This window comes from Sinocyclocheilus rhinocerous, unplaced genomic scaffold (assembly GCF_001515625.1).
Source record: "Sinocyclocheilus rhinocerous isolate Xijiao unplaced genomic scaffold, SAMN03320098_v1.1 scaffold1956, whole genome shotgun sequence".
Classification (NCBI taxonomy): domain Eukaryota; kingdom Metazoa; phylum Chordata; class Actinopteri; order Cypriniformes; family Cyprinidae; genus Sinocyclocheilus; species Sinocyclocheilus rhinocerous.
The window spans coordinates 1,026,413-1,041,066 of NW_015638932.1; the positions used below are offsets into that span (position 1 = coordinate 1,026,413).

The 14,654-nt window shown below is 34.1% G+C and overlaps 2 protein-coding genes across 4 annotated transcripts in view; both read left to right on the forward strand.

Annotated features, from left to right (window-relative positions):
• The first annotated feature begins 3,924 nt into the window (after positions 1–3,924).
• Positions 3,925–10,185, forward strand: LOC107750058 (protein CNPPD1-like). Of its 2 annotated transcripts, XM_016565317.1 has the most exons (8): positions 3,925–4,155; positions 5,399–5,501; positions 6,189–6,270; positions 6,566–6,686; positions 6,804–6,932; positions 7,098–7,159; positions 7,515–7,632; positions 8,590–10,185. In XM_016565317.1, the coding sequence occupies exons 1-8, from the start codon at positions 4,093–4,095 to the stop codon at positions 9,214–9,216; spliced, it is 1,305 nt and encodes a 434-aa protein (XP_016420803.1). In that variant the 5' UTR covers positions 3,925–4,092; the 3' UTR covers positions 9,217–10,185. The 2 variants fall into 2 exon arrangements, with proteins under 2 accessions (XP_016420803.1, XP_016420802.1); XM_016565316.1 differs by lacking the exons at positions 3,925–4,155; positions 5,399–5,501; positions 6,189–6,270 and adding an exon at positions 6,448–6,460.
• Positions 10,186–10,855: 670 nt separating this feature from the next.
• prkag3a (protein kinase, AMP-activated, gamma 3a non-catalytic subunit) overlaps positions 10,856–14,654 on the forward strand; it is a 5,855-nt gene continuing 2,056 nt past the window's right edge. The window contains exons 1-7 of one of the 2 annotated variants that reach the window (XM_016565318.1): positions 10,856–10,912; positions 11,444–11,480; positions 11,594–11,700; positions 11,834–11,915; positions 12,005–12,063; positions 13,379–13,439; positions 13,808–13,862. In XM_016565318.1, the coding sequence (XP_016420804.1) occupies positions 10,856–10,912; positions 11,444–11,480; positions 11,594–11,700; positions 11,834–11,915; positions 12,005–12,063; positions 13,379–13,439; positions 13,808–13,862 (458 nt within the window). The remainder of the gene's footprint in view (positions 10,913–11,443; positions 11,481–11,593; positions 11,701–11,833; positions 11,916–12,004; positions 12,064–13,378; positions 13,440–13,807; positions 13,863–14,654) is intronic. The other variant, XM_016565319.1, reaches the window with a different exon arrangement.

A 14,654-nucleotide genomic window follows, 5' to 3' on the forward strand; every position in this document is an offset into this window, starting at 1 on the left:
ACTTGGGACATGCAATCAGACCTGGTTTTGTGTGTATTTTAAGCTCGTCCAATGCTGTTTTGACATGTTAGATGATAATTATTCAATATCATATTATGTTTTTGCCAGTTCTTAAAAGTGGCCCATATTGCCTAAGGATTTATTTATTTATTTATTTATTTATTTATTTAAGTCTAATTTTATATTTCTTTGCAATTACTTCCCTCTCTTTTCCCTCAAAGTGCATTTATATCGCTAATTAATATGGCCATAAATGAGAGAGTAATAAGACTGGCAGAGGTGTTACTGTGCATTATATGCTCTGACAATGATGGCTCCTTTCACTACTATAACTTCATTATGCTGAATGTACAATGGGTTTATTTTATTTAAGTCATTTAAGTGGATTTTCTCCAGTTGCATTGGTTCTCTGATGCTTCCGATTTTCTGTTGTTGGTAATAGAGAACATCTGAAAACTGCTTGTAGTTGTAAATATGATCTACACCAGAACAAATTGTAAATGCATTTAGTTTGAAAGTAAATAATTATGTTTCTGGTGCCATTGTGTAACAGTAAATACTGATATTTGAATTTCTATAAAGACTAAGATTGTTTAAATTTAGGATTAAGTTCTAGGCAGAGGGGGGAAAATATTTTTGTCAATTTTAATATTAATTTCTGACATGTGTGCACATTTTTACTTTCTTTATGATCATGTGTGTGTTTCAAGATCATTTTCTTATGCTGTATATGTGGAGTGCTAGTTATTGCGTAGATGCAATAGATTTCTGTACTGTACAACTTCAGTTCAACTAAAGGGACAAAGGAGCTTGCTTATTTTATAGGACTGACACTAAACTCAGGGGACAAGGTTGAAATGAGCCATTGGGATGTGTAATTGTTCACTCGTGTGTAAATTTCTTGACAAAGAAGCTTTTTAGTACATTTTTATTGATTATTCAAAGAACGGGTTGAGAAGTAGGCCTAGTCACTGTCAGAATTTGCCTTGGATAAAATAACTCAGTGGTAAGATGGATAAAGTCAGATTTTTTTGTATGTATTTTACTGTACAGTAAAGACAAGAAGGGCATATGTTTATATTAATATGATCTGATCTTTCTGATTGTTGATCAAATTGTTCTGTGCGTAACATATTGTGTGTACATTAAAATACTATACATATTCCCTTTAGCTTACATTTTGTTTAGAAATAAAAATCTGTAAAATGATAATAACAATATTTTGTTTATTACTATTGTTATATTGCATAACCTTACATTCGCATCGGGTGGTTCTTGGCCTCCACGTCGTGCATTTAAAATCCTTCAATGCACGGCAAACCGTTGATTTTCCCTTGCATGTATATTACCAAGCTAAACTCTCCCAGAGTTGTCATGACAGAACTGTGTTAATTAATTTTCTTAAATTAAATTGCAGTAACTTAATGTAAATTTCTAATTCTAATTAACTTTGGAATTTGGGCAGTTGGTTTTTAGTTCCCAGCCTGCTTTGCATAGGACTGGACAAGGAAAATAAATATTGAAAATAAGTTTTATTTTATGTTTTGTGTTTTTAGTGAAGGGAAAGAAATTTCGTGTTTAATGCTGTTATGTTTGATATTTAAAAGAATTTCTGTTATGTTGAAGTTTGTGGTTATATCATTGTGCTGAAAGTGCTGGTGGTTTGGTTGTTGGTGGCTACATTAGATAAATACTAATATTTTACATGTTTATTATGCCAAATAACTTATAGGCTAGAATGTGTTATGTAAGCTGGTGATTTTTTTCTTGAAAAAAAAAAAAAGAATAATAATAAAATAATTGGATTAATTGGTTCTAGGGCCACAAATTCAGATAGTTGGAACAATTTAATATTTTTGAATAATCAACTTTCAAAAATGTGTAACAATTTCATCATAAGTAGCCTAACTCAAAAAGATTGATGCAAAAGGTTGAGGATTTTTTTTTTTTTAGAGCCAACCCATTTTTTAGAGTGCATGCTGCTCGTATGTGTGCAGAGTAAAAAAAAGTGCTTATACTGACTAATGTTTGTTTACTGATGTAAATTAAATCACTTGATTTACTAACAGCTCTTTTGGCATTAAAAAAGCTACTGTCCGGATTAACTAAAGACGTGCATTGTAAAAATTTTGTTGCTGACCTTGACACTGAATCTTTAAAACAATTTAAAATGAATTCAAAAGACTGTACACTGAGAAGGCACTATGCTATGACATTAAAATATGAGCGACGTTATTGAAGATATGGCTCATGAATATTAAATAGGTTACGTGATTGGACTCTAGACCAGACGACGTAAAGTTCATGAAGCTTTCGCCAGGTAAACTGACACTGTCATAGTATATTGATAATTGGCGCCCTATTTGTTTATTAAATAATGATTATAAACTGTTGACCCAAATTTTAGCTAGAAGATTGAAAACAATTTTGGATTCAGTAATTGATGAATCACAATCGGGATTCGTGAAAAATCGGCACATAAATAATATACGATTAGTTTTGGACATTCTGGATTATTCAGATCTGATTAATGATAATGGCTTTATATTATTTTTAGACTTTTGTAAAGCATTTGATTCTATAGAACATCAGTTTATCGGTTGTTTCAACCCAACTTTGGGTCAAATATGGACTAACCCAACGTTTGGGTTAAAACTTTAATTTAAACATTTAACCCAACAGCTGGGTTAGTCCATATTTGACCCAAAGTTGGGTTGAAACAGCCCAGCATTTTTTAGAGTGTATAGAACATCAGAATATTGTTTGGAAAAAGGTTTGGTTAATACCTACTCAATATTTAATTACAAACAAGGTTAAGGAAGTATCATTCAAAATTATACACAAGATTTACCCAGCCAAATATTATTTGGTAAAATTTTAATCTGATATTGATTTTAGTTGCTCCTTTTGTGTCAGTTGCCCTGAAACTGTGGTACATTTGTTTTGGCATTGCCCTTTTGTAAAACTATTTTGGCAAAATGTATGTAATTTTATTGTACAAAATATTGATAATCATTTTGTTTTGTTATGGAAAGATGTATTATTTGGTATATTGGAGAACAGCAAAGAAAAGCACAGTCACGTTTACATGATAAATCTTATTTTTTTACATGCAAAATTTCATATTCACAAATGTAAGTTCTCATGTGCAAAAAAACTTGTTTTTTTTCTTTTAGGAAGGAAATGGAGCATTATGTTGATACTATACGATTTTCTATGAAAAAAAAAGCAATGGAAGTTTGTAAACGCTTTAATATTTTTATATAAATTTGTATTTGTATACAGCCCCTCTAGTGTGAAATTGTTTATTTCATGTATAATGTTTATTGTTTATATCATGTATAGTGTTTGTCATATACATGTATTTTGATCTTGTTCATAAAAAAAAACTAAAAAAAAAACTGGCACTGTCATACTGATTAGATTCTAGATCAGTATGACTGTGCTAGTTTACCTAGAGTCTAGAAAATAACTTCCTCTAGGGGGCGCCTGACGGCCAAAAAAAAGAAACCTCTCCTGAATCTCATTCACATGTTTTTGTGTGTTATTGGATATATTTACACACTAAACATATAATCGTTTAAATCTATTGTTCTATTTATGTGAAGTAATTGGCATATAAATAAAAAATCTGCTTGCGAAATTTCAAATAAAGCTATTTTTAAAAACGCACTAGCGATTTATCATAAACTACTGAGATGGGGCAATAAAAAACAGCGGTGAGAAAAGTAACATGTACCACATTGGAGTGGTGTTCAGTGATACTGGGGAATTGTAACAGCACTGAATAAAAATGCACGGCGGTTAGTTAAAATATAAAACTATGTATTTATTTAAAAAAATAATTATTCAAATTAGACACTATTAAAATGTTTGACCCAAGGTCCGCCCCTGTCCTCCCTCTCTAAACATATGGACCCACATTTACGCTCTTAGTCTAAATTCTACGCAACTGAGCAGCAACTGAGCACAATGTCTTGCGCAACTGTGGTTGTGAATTCGTCGCAACGCAGCTGTCACGGCGGAGAGAGGACGCCTTCCTTCGGCCTTTCTGTGTTTTCAGTCCTTTTAAATTAATGCTGGAAGCCCAAAATGGATTTTGGTGATTTATTTGACGAGCGGACGTTCACCTTTTCTGACTTTCAGGAGTTTACGGTCAGTATCTGGGGTGTTTTTGTTCTAGTGGCGCTGTTTTGGCGGGTGACAGAAACTCACGGGAAACTGACTTATGTAAAAACTTTAAATACGTTTCAACGTCTTCTTTCATATAAAGCCCAAAATGTTAGACTAGAGAAAAGAACCATTCTTAAATACAGCAAATATCGGCTTTATTTCCATCTGTAAGACAGTAACTATTTGTTGTGAGTATCAATTTAGTTCGAGGCTTCCTCAGAGGCCCAGTGTTTGGGTGTGATAGGAAAAGCACACACCATAGTGATGTCGTTGCTTTACAGATGTTAAGTTTAGGCCTGTCGCAATAATCAATATATCGACTTAACGCGCAATATATGCACATGACCTCAATAATTTTTGGTGACGCAATATATCGCCCATTATATTTACTTAAAAATTAATGTCACCATGTTTTGTACATTCCACTTGCGCCTGTGTCTTTTGCAGCTTCTCGTACATAACGTGGTGTAGTTATGAATTGCTATTTCAAATTTAAAAAATACTTATACAAAAAAAAGTTTTATCTGCAGATATGATCTTGTTTAGGGATCTGTGCCTTTGTGCATACAGACATCTGACTGCTAAGTAGTGATTGTGTTTTTCAGCAATAGTGTGCACCCTTACTTTACAGAGAAAAGAAGGTCAGTAAAAAATCTGTAGATGGAAAAATCTGCATACGAGTTCTTTGTGCAATTTTCTTTTTTCTACTTGTTACTTTGCACTTTTTGTTAGAATAAAAAATCTGTAGATGGAAAAATCTCCATACGAGTTCTTTGTGCAATTTTCTTTTTTCTACTTGTTACTTTGCACTTTTTGTTAGAAAATGTTTATTTACTATTTATTCAAGTTTTTTAAGGTATCTAATATTTTGATACTTAATTCCCATGATTTAAATATTCTTAAAAATTAAGGTATCTAATGTATTGATACTTAATTTACATGATCTAAATATTATTGAAAATTAAAAGTTTGTTGTCATTTGGAAGTGTGTAGGCCTTCTTGCATTATTATGATGTTACATTATGATTATATAGTCAGTGGCATAAAATGGTCTTTAAAATGACAATAATATCGCTTATCGCAATTATTTCTGGGGCAATATATCGCACAACAAAAAGTTGTTATTGTGACAGGCCTAAGTTGTATTAATATATCTCCTTAAAAATAAAAATGAAGGCATTTGACATTTAAACCATGAAACGTTGTGTTCTGTAATCATGATCAGTTTCTGCCTGGACATGAGCAGTGGTCAGAGAGAGTGAGGAAACGACTGTATTATGGTCTTGATTCTGACAGCCCGTTGGATGCTCTATCATGTCCCATGACAGGTGAGTCAACTAGTAAAACTAGTGCCAGCGTCAGTGGTTGTTGTTGCAATGCCATTTGAGTTATCGTGACCTAACTGCTTGTTTTGTCTCCCGTATTTACAAGGAATTTGTTTTTTTGAAACGTACAATTTTGGATTGGTCCATTAGTGCAATTTTTTTTTTTCTTTTGTTACATTTTATTTTAAAATATATTTTAATTAAAAAAAAAGTAATACTTATGTGCATGTTATTTAAGTATTCAAGCTATTGCAGTTATTTTATTATGACTTAATTATTTATACTGATATTTACAATGATTAGAATTTAAAATCTAAAATGAAAGTACTGGATAAACATTGTATTCAAACTATTGCAATTAAATTGCTTTAATTACAAATTATTTTATTACAAATTATTTATTATTAATAATGGAATCATTTTATTATGGCTTAACTATTTAAACTTCTATTTACATTTATTAGAAATTAGTTTAAAGTCTAAAATTAAATACCGGGGAAACATGTTGCTCATATTAACATTTAGTCATAACATAAAAATGTTTTTAGGTCAGGCAAAGTTTCTATATCAAAGCATTCCTAGATAGGGATGTGTTTGGGTAGATATTTTTTTTTATCTTATTCTATTAACAGGAGAGTTTATTTGTGTTTTACAGTACTACTAGATCACTCATCATTGTATTTCCTCTAGATATTGCTGTGGAACTGCTCCAGAAATCTGCCCCAAGTCCCATAAGGAAACTCCACAAGAAGTACGCTGCACACATGGCCAGGTAGGATCACATTATATCTTTGATTTCGAAATTTAATCTCATTATAATACATTTTGTATATGATACATTTTCACTGGATCAACATTGAATCCTTTTTTGTGTTTCAGGGAAGCATGTATATCTCCCTGCGCTATGATGCTGGCCTTGATATACATTGAAAGACTGCGACACACGCTGCACACATGGCCAGGTAGGATCACATTATATCTTTGATTTCGTAATTTAATCTCATTATAATAAATTGTGTATGATACATTTTCACTGGATCAACATTGAATCCTTTTTTGTGTTTCAGGGAAGCATGTATATCTCCCTGCGCTATGATGCTGGCCTTGATATACATTGAAAGACTGCGACACAGAAACCCTGAATACCTGCAACAGATCTCATCCTCAGACCTCTTTTTGATATCCATGGTATGCACATCCAAGTATTCATTTTTTTTAGTCAGTTTGCTATTTTAGTCAGTTTCAGTGATATGATGATCTACCATTGAGAGCCTAATTTCTCTGAATTTCTCATGTTATCTCCAGATGGTTGCCAGTAAATATTTGTATGATGAAGGAGAAGAGGAGGAGGTTTTCAACGATGAGTGGGGCACTGCGGCCAAGCTGGATGTTCAGACTGTCAACACTTTGGAGATTAACTTCCTCAACGCGATTGTAAGCGTGACTCTCCACCTTTCCAAAGAACTATGGCCATTTACAGTAGTTCGACTTGTTTTGTCCTTTTATACACGCGTATTAAGGCTAATACGGGACTGTTGCATTACTGGTTGTGAGTTTTCTATCGAAATTGATATGAAACAAGATCTTTCACATTTACAGGACTGGAACCTCTTCACCGAGCCCAGTGACTTCTTTAAAGTCCTCAGTCAGGTGGAAAGCAGGTTGGTTAACATTCAGTACTGTATCCTAACAGTACATCTCAAACTATACTGATTTATACATTCTTCTTTTCAAAAGATCAAAGACGATTTTTAATGACATGATCTGTTTTAATAGCCCATAAGTATTTGTCTTTTGCAACTAGGCAGTGACTCGCTTAGACTTAATGCAGTTGCCCTTTTCAGTGTAATCTGTTTATCAGAGTAAGTTGGATTAGCAGTATGTTTCTGTTTCATGTGAGTCATGTGACAAAGTTCAAGTCCTTCACACATGCTCAGTTTGCTGTTTGGTTATAATGTTCCAGTATAAATAATAAATAAAAAAAAATCAATATTTCAATGGGCTTTGTCCTTGTAGCATTGCGGAGCGACAAGGTATAAAGCGAGGGTGGTTCACCTACACGGATCTCTGTGTCCTGTTGGAGCAAACCAATTGGAGGGAAGCACTATCAGCTATCTACCAGCACTTTACCAAGGTGAATAATCACAGCTAAACATGCATGAGCTCCTAAATACAGTAGGAGCTCATACAGGTTTCATAAAGTAGCCCATATGACATGCATGAGTCGCCTAAAACACACACACACACACACACACACATAAACACAAACAGGTTTACTGTTCTGCACAAGTTGGACAAAATTATGATTTTTATATATCAATATGACTATAAAATAATAGTATGTTTCTGTTTCATGTGAGTCGTGTGACAAAGTTCAAGTCCTTCACACATGCTCAGTTTGTTGTTTGGTTATAATGTTCCAGTATAAATAATAATAATAATAAAAAATCAATATTTCAATGGGCTTTGTCCTTGTAGCATTGCTGAGCGACAAGGTATAAAGCGAGGGTGGTTCACCTACACGGATCTCTGTGTCCTGTTGGAGCAAACCAATTGGAGGGAAGCACTATCAGCTATCTACCAGCACTTTACCAAGGTGAATAATCACAGCTAAACATGCATGAGCTCCTAAATACAGTAGGAGCTCATACAGGTTTCATAAAGTAGCCCATATGACATGCATGAGTCGCCTAAAACACACACACACATAAACACAAATAGGTTTACTGTTCTGCACAAGTTGGACAAAATTATGATTTTTATATATCAATATGACTATAAAATAATAAGTAAAAATATTTTATAGTCAAATTGATATAATCACATGTAGTCAAAGCTCAATGTCTTGAGCTTTACTTTAAAATCATAGAAAAAACTGCAGGACGCCCTTAATGCCTCTCTTTTTTCACAACCGCTAGTTTCACAAGTTTTAGAAGATGGTTGACACATGTTGCATTCCCAAATGCATATTATAAGCGACGCTTTCCAATTTAATAATCGCACTAAGCCATATTGCGATTTCAGTTTTTATTTTAGTTAATCGTGCAATGCTATCTTTAACCAGTTGTTGTGTTTTTTGCCTTCCCTGCAGATTACCTGTATGTTGGGTCTCCTGTACTTGACTAGCGTAGCCGGTCTCATCGCTTCTTCTGCCGTCATCCACCAGCTCGGCTGTCTTCCCAATACCAGCCACACTTACCTGGACCCGATGAAGCACACATCCATTCATACACCAGCACTTCTCCCTGAGTTCTTGCCGGACACACAGCAGCCAACCTCAAACCTCCATTGCTGCAGCCTGACCAACGTTAGCTTGAAGCTGTGGCCCAGTGTTGTTGTGCCAGATCAGCAGGGTTCTACCTCTTTGTCGTATCAGAACATGGTGCTTTGTCTCTGGGGCTCCATCGTCTCCGCTCTTTCCAACTCAAACCCCTCGTTGGATATTCAGCCACAAGACTGTTTGGTATCAGAAGTGATCTGTCACTGTCACACGGGTGGTTTCCCCCGATGCGCAATAGCACGCAATGGCTCGGCGCTTCTTTCCTCTCCATGGTATGCTCGTCTCACAGCACTTTGGCTTGGGTTAGCTCCGTTTAGCGAAGACCTGATATTTTCGGACCCCCATCTTAACTCCATGCCACCATTTCAAAGACACCCATGTTGCCAAGAGACGACTTTGCCATTTGGGAAATCACCATCTCTTCTGATGCCTGGCTAGATGAGTAAAATAAAACCAGCAGAGTTTACATTACATACACAGTCAACTCCCTTGGTTTTCCTTAATGTTGTATACGAACCAGCCATATGGATTGGTTATAACTGGGTTGTGGTGAGATATCAGTATGTCGGGGAGAAGGTTGTAAGGACGTTTATTACAAAAGTGGCATATGCTGATTGACAGTTTGAGTTTTGATGTGCGTGCTAATGCAGTATGAATGAACAGGCTTTCTTTTCTTTCTCTTTCCGGATGGGTTAGTTTGATTGGTTTTAGCTGTTACGTGAAACCTCCAAGGCATCCAAGCAAAAATAATGGTAAGTAGTTACATAAGTTAACAAAAGGGTCTGCTGTTATACGCAGAAGTGTGTGTTCTTGTTTTGAATAGTTTGCCTGGCTTTGCGCTACATGGTGTTGTCCTGAGGAGAACTGTATTGTTTTAAAGTTCCTTCCTGCGAAAGCCTTTATTTTCAAGTTGGGAAATAATTTGAATTTAAGCCTGGTTTTGTTCACTTGGGTTCAAAGAGGAAGGGTGGAAGGAAAGCAAAAAGGGATGTCAGTTATGCAAATTAGTTAGATATTCTTAAGATTTGTAATGGTCAGCTGGTTGATGCCATACCTCATCCACAAAGCATTCATCATAGATTGCTTTAGTTAACCGTTCGAAGTAACAGTCCTCAATATTTTGATATCCTAAAGTACTGGAATTGCAGAACGGACTAATTTAATAGATTTGGGTTCATTGCTTGACTTTGTTAATGAGTTTAATTTTGGATTTATGTTCTTTAAACGTAATGTAATTGAATAAATGGTATATTATTAAGACTTGGACATAAAAGCACCCTTTAATACCTGATTTAGTGATTTCTTACATATCCACCATTATATGTTAATAACTTCTAAAGTCTGTTAACTATTTCCTGTCCCAATTTTGTACATTTTGTATAGAAATGATGAAAGAACATAACAGCTGCAACAATGAAAATAATAAAAATATCTTAATCTCAAACTTGTTTTGGTCATTTCTAGGTTTTTTTATTTGTATGTCTATATTCGTTTAAATTTTTAGTATTCGTTTTTTAATACTTCATCATAAACTGAACAATAATTGTTTATTGTTACTTTATATGAAAGAAGACGTTGAATAACAACTTTTCGCCACTAGTTGAAATGAAATGTTGAATATTTTATTTTTTTTCAATAAATGATTTTTGGCATGGTTTTAGCCATACTTAATTTTAACGAATAAATATTATAACCCATTTAATGACTAAATACCTCAAGCAATATTTAAGAAATGTCTTAGCTGGCCATTGGCAGGTGTGGCATAAAATTAATTTTGGACCCTTCATGAAGGAAGGAATGGTCGCGCGCATATCACACAAGCCACGCGCTATATTTGGAACAACCTGCGCGCGCTCCTACGTGCCTGCTCTCGCGCTGTCTGTCAGTGTCAAACAAGACACCTTTACACCACATTTAACCGGACTCGTACAGTAATGTCCTAAAATAGGTGGTCTTCTCTTCACCGCTGTGCCGTCGCTTTGTCTGTCCATCGGACCTACTGCGTTTAGAGGGAGCGTCGCGGTTTAAATAACCGACTGACCTCAATTGATCCTAATATAGCTCGGGTGAAGCGGGGATGTGCACGGATCGTCTCGACCAAAGTGCACAAGCACAAATGGACACTGGCACGCAGGTAAGACAGCAGGTAATCGAGTAAACCTTCTCTCGCGAGTGTAAATCAGCGTCTGGTGCATGTGTTAAAATAAAGGCTTGAAAGATTGAAATGGGCAAGACAGCTGCGTTCAGCGTAAACACAATTTTTAGAAGGGGTACAATGGTAATAACATGTTTTTTACGTTATTTACAAAACTACCATGGTACTGCTGTGGTATTACCTTGTCTTTTTGGAAAATGTTATGTAATAAAACCATGGCGGTTTGGAAGTCCAATGATATATAAACTTTATTACGATGGTATAGCCTAATTTATATTAAAGTACCATAGTACTAACATCTGATAGCCTACATAAATGGAAGTAATACAGTAAGGGAAACAGTAAGATGATGCTCATAATTGTTTACTGATGTGCATTTGGTGCTATAAAAGCATTATTAGTGGACCTAATAAAATTTCTGGAATGATTTTTCTGGCAGAATTTGAATTTTTTTCCTTGAAAGAATTATTCCTTGAAAGACAATGCAATGTACTTTTTTGTTCCCGGCAGGACAATTGCCATGAGGACTATTTAATGAACAGCACAGGTACTGTAGTGTAGGTACCTTAAGTCTGAACTTAAGTCTGTTCAATGTTGAGCAATTGCTCACAGCATCTTTAAACATTCGATGTTGTTTGGTGTGTTTTCATGTCTCTCCAGACCCCGATCCAAATGCAGAAGCTTATATGAACTTTATGAAGAAACACTGTTGTTATGATGCAATTCCCACCAGCTGCAAACTGGTCATTTTTGACACCACACTGCAGGTTGGGATGCAATCAAATTCAGAAAATTACTTTATTATTGTTTAATATGATTTAAAAATGTGATTCTCATTAACAACAATAATTCATAAAGACAAAAATATTTATTTGGAACACACGTCTGTTGTGTTGACAGGTGAAGAAGGCCTTTTTTGCTTTGGTTGCGAATGGCCTGAGAGCAGCCCCTCTCTGGGACAACAAACTGCAGAGATTTGTGGGTAAGACTGATCTTGCTGAGTGTGTGCATATTATTTTTATCTATATGAATTGTTCTCTTGTTTACTTCATTCCCTTGCCGTTTTCCCAGGTATGCTGACAATCACAGATTTCATCAATATTCTTCATCGGTATTACAGGTCACCTATGGTGGGTTGCGATCCCTGCCTCTTCTCTAATGATCACCTTGTTTTGTCCTTCGTGGTTTGAATCATTGATTTTGCATTGACTATCCACATAATGCTGCATGAAACAGATACTGTTTCTTTGGTAGATGATAACAAAGTGACTTGAAATATGATTCGGCCTGAGTCCTTTTTCATGCAAATAATTTTCTTAACCTGATATTTTGCGCCTTTTATTTATAAATAATTCAACTCTGCAACAGTTCAGCCCCAAAAAAGAGAGAATACTTGACTATGAAGAACCTTCTCTTCAGCCATGACTAGATTGTCAGATATATATATATATATATATATATACAGGTGCATCTCAATAAATTAGAATGTCGTGGAAGTGTGTATTTATTTCAGTAATTCAACTCAATGTGAGAAACTCGTGTATTAAATAAATTCAATTCAAACAGACTGAAGTAGTTTAAGTCTTTGTTTCTTTCTATTGTGATGGCATTGAATTTATTTAATACACAAGTTTCACAATTTGAGTTGAATTACTGAAATAAATGAACTTTTCCACGACATTCTAATTTATTGAGATGCACCTGTATATATATAATATCCCTCCCTTATATACCTGTAATTATATTTATTAAAAATATATAGTTTTTAAATGTATGAGTTTTTGATTTTTTTTTTCAGAAATAGAATTTTAAATATATTTTGTGTATACACTACAGCTTAACATTTTAGTGTTAGTAAGATTGATTAATTGATTGACTGATTGATTGATTTATTTATTTAATACTCTTTTCTGCAATGAAGCATTAAATTGATCAAGTAAAGACATTTATAATGTTACAAATATTTATTCTTCAAGAAATGGTGTTCTTTTAAGCTTTCTATTCATCAAAGAATTTTGAAAAATGTACTGTATCACAAAAATATTTCCACAAAAATATTAAACGGCTCAACTGTTTCCAGCATAAATGTTTATTGAGCAGCAAATCAGCATATTAGAATGATTTCTGAAGGATCATGTGACACTGAAGACTGGAGTAATGATGCTGAAAATTCAACAGGAATAAATTACATTTTAAAATATATTAAAATATAAAATGGTTATTTAAAATGTTAATAATATTTAAGATTTTTTCTGTTTCTACTGTATCTTCAATCAAATAAATTCAGCCTTGGCAAGCATAAGAGACTTAAAAAAACCCCCAAAAAAACAAACAAACAAAAAAATCTAACCAGCCCCAAACTTTTGAACAGTAGTCTATATTTATATATACACATTACACTGTATCATTTTTATATATTTTATGGTTGCTTTCTTTCTCTTGTAGGTTCAGATCTATGAATTGGAGGAGCACAAGATTGAGACATGGAGAGGTGATTCATTTCAAAGTAAATAATCTGAACTACACAGATGATGTTGTCCAGTGCAGATATTGTGACCAACCCAAAATACAGTCCCTACCAGTTCATTATATTTAAGCCTTAAGGGACTATAGGTTTGACTTACTAAAACATTTAAAAATATACTATGTATGTTTTAATAAGCATTCTTTACATCAGTACATCAGTAGTGAAACATTATCAGACTGCCTGTATCTCCACAGTGCTCAATATATCTCACACAGCTGTCATTGACTGTCATTGTGTGATTATAGGGCAAATTTACTGCATAATGTTACTTGAGATGAACAACTTGCATTTAATTATTTTTTCAATGTTTCTCTGTTTGTCTCGTCATGTGCTCTCTGTTTCTGTAGGCGTCTATCTGCAATATCACGATCAGTGTCTCATCAGTATCACACCCGATGCGAGGTATTAACAACTTTGTGCTTGCTTATGTAGTTGACGCAGTTGAGTTTTCTTGGTGGTTGTCAGGGTTGCTGGCACCATGTATGATAAGAATAATCATAACTTACATATAAGATGCTACATAGATTTTTCTATCTGTACTGCCATTCAAAAGATTGGGGTCTGTTTTATATTTTTAATTTCTGAAAGAAGAAGCTGATCAAAATTAGTAAAATTGTGAAATATTATTACAATTTAAAATAATGTTTTTCAATTTTAATATATTTTAAAATGTAATTTATTCCTGTGATGCAAAGCTGAATTTTCAGCGGCCTTCACTCCAGTCTTAAAGGAATACTCCAAAAACTCAACTGTTTAACTCTAGGGGAAATTAGCCTATTTTCAAAAATACTGGAGTGTTCCTTTAAGTGTCACATGATTCTTCAGAAATCATTCAAATATGCTGATTTGCTCAAGAAACATTTCCTGTCATTATCAATGATAAAATCAGTTGTGCTGCTTGATATTTTTTTGGGAAACCATGATAAATTTTTTCCAGGATGCTGTGTAAAAAGTTCAAAAGAACAGCATATATTTGAAATAGAGCTCTTTTGAAACCTTATAAATGTCTTTACTGTCACTTTTGATATAATGAATCCTTGCTGAATGAAAGTATTAATTTCTTTAAAAAAACTCACTGACTTTAAACTTTTGAACAGTAGTGTATGTATTTATAATATATTTTTATATATACAGAGTTCTGGCATGAAACTCTAGATGGCGCAGTCCGATAGGTCTAACTCAATCTGACCTAAT